Source organism: Octopus bimaculoides, chromosome Z (genome assembly GCF_046866305.1).
Source record: "Octopus bimaculoides isolate indiv1 chromosome Z, ASM4686630v1, whole genome shotgun sequence".
NCBI classification, from domain to species: Eukaryota; Metazoa; Mollusca; class Cephalopoda; order Octopoda; family Octopodidae; genus Octopus; species Octopus bimaculoides.
In genome coordinates this window covers 21,516,736-21,524,081 of record NC_142944.1, presented here as the reverse complement: position 1 = coordinate 21,524,081, position 7,346 = coordinate 21,516,736, and the positions used below count along the sequence as shown (strand labels likewise).

At 37.9% G+C, this 7,346-nt stretch overlaps 1 protein-coding gene across 1 annotated transcript; it reads left to right on the top strand.

Moving 5' to 3' along the window:
- The first annotated feature begins 738 nt into the window (after positions 1–738).
- Positions 739–2,898, top strand: LOC149132167 (general transcription factor II-I repeat domain-containing protein 2-like). Its single transcript, XM_089365381.1, has 2 exons — positions 739–1,125; positions 2,890–2,898. The coding sequence occupies exons 1-2, from the start codon at positions 739–741 to the stop codon at positions 2,896–2,898; spliced, it is 396 nt and encodes a 131-aa protein (XP_089221507.1).
- The last annotated feature ends 4,448 nt before the right edge of the window (positions 2,899–7,346 follow it).

Sequence of the window (7,346 nt, the reverse complement as noted above, 5' to 3'; positions counted from 1 at the left end):
CAAAAAAAAAAAACTATACTCCGAAGAGTTCAGTAAAGTCAGCTCCCGTTTGCCACTTTACAAGACTATCTAAGCAATGATCTTCGGAATTCTTTTTCATTCTTTTCAGTTAGAATTGGAAGCACGCCGACTTATGCGTGATAATAAAACAAAAAGACGTTCAGTAAAATCATTTTCCTTCAAGATGGCTTCTGAAAAAAAAAACGGAAAATATCGGATGAAAATAGGACATTTCAAGAACGTTGGGAAGATAGCTATTTTGTGATTCAGAGCCAAGCACGTGCAAGTGGGAAATGCCAGATTCAGTGTCTTATTTGCCTGCAAGCAATTGCCGTTCCCAAAGAGTATAATATCAAGCGGCACTACAATTCACAGTATAAAGACTTTGATAAGTTCGAAGGTAAATTAAGACACGATCAAATTTGTCAACTGAAATCATCTCTATCACAACAGAGACATGTTTTCAACAAAGTGCACAAATCGTCAGAAGATGTTGTAAAAGCCAGCTATGTAGTCAAATGATTGCAAAGACATCACACACATTTACTGAAGGTCAATTCATGAAAGACTGTTTGGTGAATGCTGCCCAAATTCTCTGTCCAGAAAAAGTGAAAAATCTTTTCTGAAATAAGTCTTTCTGCTAACACAGTTGCTCAACGAATTACAACCAGTGTGGAGAAGTAGTTACTCTCCTTATCTCAAAATTTTGATGCCTACTCCCTGGCACTTGATTCTGGTATGTATGACACTGCATTTACTGGTATGTATGACTCTGCATTTTGTGCAATTTTCATTCGTGGCATTGACAAAGACCTCAAAGCGACCGAAGAACATTTTGACTTAGTCCTACTGAAAGACACGACAACAGGAAGAGATGTTTTTAAAGCGTTGAAAAGTTCCTTTGAAGGTGCTGGTCTGAAGTGGGAGAAGAAGCTTGTGTCCGTAGCAACTAACGGAGCACCTGTGATGTGTTCTGAAAACTGTGGCGTGGTTGGCTTAGTTAAGGGAAAGCAACTTGGACTTGTCTGTCAACCTATTGAACCTGTTCATTGCCTGATTCATCAAGGGACCCTCTGTGGAAAAGCAATGAAGCTACGAAATGTCATGGATGTTGTGTTCAAAATCGTAAATACCATCAGAGCGTGCAGTTTGAATCATCGCTAATTCAAGATCTTCCTGGAGCAAATGGATATGAATATGGAGAGCTGCTTTATCACTCTTAGCTACAGTCGAGGTAATGTTTCAGAGAGATTCTTTGCGCTTAGGGAAGAAATAGGTGTGTTCATGGCTACGAAGCAAAAAGATGTTCCAGAACTGGGTGATGATGACTTTTGTACATGTTTGGCTTTCCTTGTTGACATCACCAAGCACCTGAACGCTCTCAATTTGAAACTCCAAGGCGAGTAAAACATGATTATGCAAATGAGTAACATCATCACTGCTTTCAAAATGAGACTAAGTTTGTGGGAGAAACAATTACTACTAAAAAATCTTTGACCATTTCCCATCGCTGAAAACGTTGAATTCGGTGGACTGCGATGCACTACAGGAGTGTGTGGAATTTATCAACAAACTGCAGAGGGATTTTGATAGACCATTCAAAGAATTAAAGGAAATGAAGCCACAGCTTGATGTGTTGTTGAACCCTTTTGCTTCTGATGTTAATGATGTTCCTTCCACTATTCAAATTGAACTTATTAACATCACATGTGATTCAGCATTAAAATAGAAGTTTTCAGATGCTGGAGTACCTCAGTTCTACACCTATGTTAACCCTGTGAAACATCCAAACATCACATGTTTGGTTAAGAAAGTGTTGTGTATGTTTGGAAGCATATATGTGTGTGAGAGATTTGTTTTCAACCTTAAAATTGAACAAGACTTACCTGCGTTCCAGGCTGACGGATGAACATTTGAAATCATCCTTAAGATTGACAACAACCAGAACAATAATGTCTGAAACTTCCGAGCTGGTTAAGGAAAAGCGGTGTCAGAAAAGTAGCCAGCAGTTTTGGGCAGAGAGTACATTCTTTCTATATATACGTGTGTATTATTTGCCATAAATGTGTCTAACCATCATTGTCATCAATTGTTGAGAAATAAATAAGCTGCCTTTGCTTGAGAATCGAGTTCTGTCGTCTTGATTTTTATAATCTATTATTATGGAGATAATGAGAAACAGCATCAGGCATAGCATTTCTTTGAAAGAGTTCCAAGCACATGCAGAAAAAATTTAAGACCCCCACCGGCATAAAGTGTGGCCCTTTGAGTTGGAGAGCCCTGTTCTATGGGTTTAAACCTTATTACTAAAACATTCGTTTTAGGATTGACTTCATAGATGCTTATCAAGAAATTTCAGCCACAACTCAACGAGGAAGAGAATCACTGTATGTTCTAACAATCTACTAGAAGGGGAAAAAAGGCCAAATTCCCGAAAATTTACATTCTGCTGTCTTAGCACAAGGCAGGGCACTTTAGATAATGTAACCCGAAATACACAATGTTCAGGAAGAAAAAAAGACCGAATGATCGCAACTGGAATTTCATTGATAACAGGTTAACTTAAACAACAACACATTATCTAAGCATTGTGTGTGTGTGTGTGTGTGTGTGCGTGTGTGTGTGTGTGTGTGTGTGTGTGTGTGTGTGTGTGTGTGTGTGTGTGTGTGTGTGTGTGTGTGTGTGTGTGCGTGTGTGTGTGTGTATGTGTGTGAAAATAGCTTCTTGCTTTGAGTTTTATTTCGAGTTTATTTTGTCTGGTCATTTACTTGGGACCAAAGCCGAAAAGTTAATTTTCATTTTTCAAAGAGTGATTTGGTGACTTTGTCTTCGTCACTATTTTTGGTCCAACTATTCACTTTTTAAATTCTAAGATTTTTATTGTTCCAGATATCGTGATCATCTGTACTATGGAGCTACCCTCGTTCTCCAATGTAATAATAATAAACCTTTCTACTGGAGGCACAAGGCTTCAAATTTGGCGAGCGGGAGGGGAATCGTCGATTATATCGACCCCAATGTTTCACTTGGACTTAATTTATCGACCTCGAAAGGATGAAATACAAAGTCGACCTCAGCAGAATTTGAACTCAGAACGTAGCGGCAGACGAAATACAGTTAAGCATTTCGCCCGGCGTGCTAACGATTCTGCCAGCTCGACGCCTTAATAAGGATAATAATGGCTATGAAGTTGAAAATGAATTTTGAGTGATGGATTTGTAACTTCTCACCAATATCACATAAATATCTTTTTTCTCCTGTATTTTTCTTACCGCATCGATACTAAAAGGGTAGCTGATTTCCTCAATCGTGCTTATTTTTTACGGGCTCACAAACAAGAAATTGGTTTTGTTGTATTGGTTATTCTTAGGATTCCATCAACATTCTTTCATCTCTATTTGTTGTTAATTCTATTTCCTTCTATTCTATATTTCTCTGTCCTCCACCCCCACATCATGTCTTATCAGAAGGTAGTATCTACAGAACGCTCTCTCACAGACACCACTGTTGTGATCAATGTTTCAGTTTTGATTCTAAATAGTCTGCATGTATTGTTAACTGAGATATTCTATTCATGGAAGTAACAATTAAGCGAGTTATATTGTTTTAAAAATATAATGTCTTGAATGACACAACAATGCACTGTAATAACAACAATGGACTATAATAACTGTCATAATTTAATCCTCCATAGTCTGATATAATATTTCGGAATATAAAAATTCCATCTTCAGATATCGCTAGGAATTGATCGAGTCACTGCTATAATCGGTTTTCCAACGGGTTTTTTTTTTTCGGAAGCATGTCTGCAATGGTCTCAAGAAGCTCCTTCCGGAATTCCTCATGAGAAGTGCATGAGGACGGCCATGTCTCAAGCTCGTGTGTACTGGCACATCCGTAGTGCTGCTTCTAAGTTATGTATTATACGTGCAGTTCCCTTTTCCTTTCTTTTTTTTTAATGAATAATACATGAGCATATTATCGAAAATGAACTTACACGTATCCAGATGTAACTAAATAATATATTGATTGCCAACCTCCAGCCTGTTGTTAACTTGGGTCCCTAGTCTGTCTATATTGTTTTAATCCAAATGAAAATAGAAATTACATGTTGACACTTGCGGGGGTCTAATACTATTCTTGTAAAATTTGATTTGATTTGGTGGAGCTGTTTGAGAATTCATAGGAAACACAGACAGACAAACAAAGAATTTTATATAGAGAGAGATTATTATTGATATATATATATATATATATATATATATATATATATATATATATATATATATATATATTGAGAAAAAAGTCATCAGAATTTTGGTAAAAAATATTTTTATTTCTTCATTATTATTAGCGCTTTCGTTCGTTTCTCGAACTTGTCAAAAAAAATTTTGTGAATGTACAAACAACTTGTTCATTTATATAAAGTAGATGTTTTTTTTGGGGGGGGGGGGGTGGAGTAGAAGAAGAAAACATTACTTTTGTTTTTTGGAGTAAGGTTCTATTGACAATAGAGATGGATAAATAGACATATATGTTTGTAGGTAGGTAGATAGATAGAGAGATAGAGAGATAGATAGATAGAGAGAGAGATAGAGAGAGAGAGAGAGAGAGATAGAGAGAGAGAGAGGGGGGAGGGAAGGAGGGAGGGAGAGAGAGAAGGGGAACCACCTTCCTGTTCACCATTCATTTATTTAGCTATTTATTTAGCCATTTACCATTGTAGGATGGTGGCCTCTTCAAAAAAATATATATATGTGTAGTGAAACTACCTCCCGCCATTAGATACAAACTACTATCGCCATTACATACAATCTTCTCATTTAAATATAAATAAATGCGAGCGTAGTAGAGAACCCATTCCTTGTCATCACGTGACTAATTAATATTCGAAGCGGAAACTTCTTCGAACCGTTCCCGCCAGAACGCAAACTGACCAATCACGGCCCCTAATAAGGTCACGTGATAGAGTATATTTCTGCTATCTGGTGAGCCGATAATTCGCTATAAATAGATCAACTCATACCCAACAAATTTGTCTCGGTCCAGTTTCTCTTTGAGATCTGTTCCGTGTACCACACGACAGCAGCAGCAACAATTAGCCAGCGACCACTTCAACAGCTTCGTCCAGCCAACGATGACCACCGCCGTCGCCACATCAGCAATACGAGTCTACGACTACTAACCAGCAACATCGTCATGACCAACACGATTACTACCAAGCAGCCTCTACACCACCAGCGTCAACACGACTTACTATGTACACCAAACCACCGCGGCACCTCTCTCTCTCTTCGATTCTGTTAGGTGACTTAGCTTCACCACGATAATAAACAGACAAGAGATTTCAGCCTGCGATAAACGTCTGTCCTCAAGGCCCTGGCATCGAAGCCAAAACACAACTAGTGATAAGCTCTGCCAAACGACGAACATCTGTATAACAAGAATCACGGCCCGGCATCGATGCCACGACATCACAACTAGTGATCAGCTCTGCCACACTCAGCCTCCTCACTTTCACATACAGAACTTTTCCTATAGTGTACTAAAGAACTGGTATAATTGCTCACGTGTTATTGACTCTCTTTCTCTCTGCTGTAATAACTCACATACACATACATGTATCACTCACATACATACTTTTCTTTGTACGACGGCCTGTCTTTGATTATGTTCTTATATGTCGCATTTCACACTCACACACAGACATACATCTTTAACGCTACAATAAATATCTCTGTTATTCATCTAATACGGTTGTGGTCTTTCATTACTGGTCATCTATGTTATCGTCGCATAACATATCATGTATATCATATTTGATATATATTTTTGTGTTCGACCGTGTGACACGTTTAAATAAAAGGAGTCCTCTGTTTCTTCCATCTGTCACCATTTCTCCTTTTTGAGTTCACACGGTCGTCCCTTACATATGTATATACATGTGTGTGTGCGTGCGTGCGTGCGCGCGCGCGCGCGCGTGTGTGTATTGAACGATACAAACTAGATGATATTTTTTCGAATGCAGAATTGCCGTTAGAACTACTGCCATTAGAAATACTGGATAAATAACCCTTACAAAGCGGAAAAAATTTGTCATCAGCATAATTGAGAACGAAGAGAAGGTCTCTGCCGATTAAAAACCCAGATGAACATTCATCCTGAGTTTTAGAAAGTACTACAGTAATTACAATACAGAAGAGACCCACGTCAGGACCCACGTCAGGACCTACGTCTCACAGCCATGTAGCTTTGCTGTCCGTACACAAGCATCATAAAGGATTTTTTTCCCCAACAGAGGTAATAACTCTCTGAACTTTCAACTTTTTTCAATTACTCTTCTGTGATTCTATTGTATCTCTTGCATGTTCATAGCTTGCACTGGATACACTGTATGGAATTCCTGCTTATCGAACATAGCCATTTACCTGAAGAGAGTAGAGTCTTATCTGTTTTCCTGCTAAACTAGAACTTTGATCATTGTTAATTCTAAGGCCCTTTGATTCCAGGTTTTGTTTCTACACTTGGAATTTCTTTTCTAATTCTATTACAGATTCTGCTATGAGAACGAAGTCATGAACATATAGTGGTTCCCTCGGACAACTGGTTGCAAATTTCTCTGTTTGAGAGAGACTTTACATTTACAAGCATCTGTCTATTCCATTTTCTAGTGAGTAAGTCAAACCTGACTTCTAAGACTACCAAACTGATAGGTTTTTTTTTTTTGACGTCACAGAACACCAGCAGCCTGGCTACCTTCTCATTTCTAGAGTCAAAGCTATATCCTCCATGTACACCATGAAATCCATGGCAGTGCTCATTGAAGTCACCAGACACAATAAAATCATGTCTCCGTCATTTGTACTCAAGGCAGTCTACAAAAAAAAACTCGAAAAAAATTTAGTACTTCTGATACTGTGAAACATTTGGTTAGATTTAGGCTATTCCACATTACACCATAAAGAACATTAAACTGATTTCTTAGTTTCCCTGGCATACAGTCGTGACCAAAAGTTTCGAGCATATGTCTGAGAATTAAAATTTTTATATTAAAAGTATTAAAAGTAAGCAATTTTGGTCCAAAACTATATTATTTTATTTTGCATATTCTTTCTTCTAGATATTGAGCCATTGGATCAGTTATTAGGTAAGTCTATCTCCACGCTGTATATATTTGAATCGAATTGTACTTGGGCATAGCAATTTTAATTTTTTTTAAATGTATCAAACGTTTGGTTACGTCTGTATATATTCCTTCCTGGACTATATACCCATTTATAGAATCTGGTTTGTCAGACCGCCCGCCACTGCAGATATATGCGTTGACAGAAGCCTGTCCTATTCTT

Coding starts and splice junctions, on each gene's coding strand:
- LOC149132167 (XM_089365381.1), top strand. CDS start 739: ATGTATGACACTGCATTTACTGGTATGTATGACTCTGCATTTTGTGCA.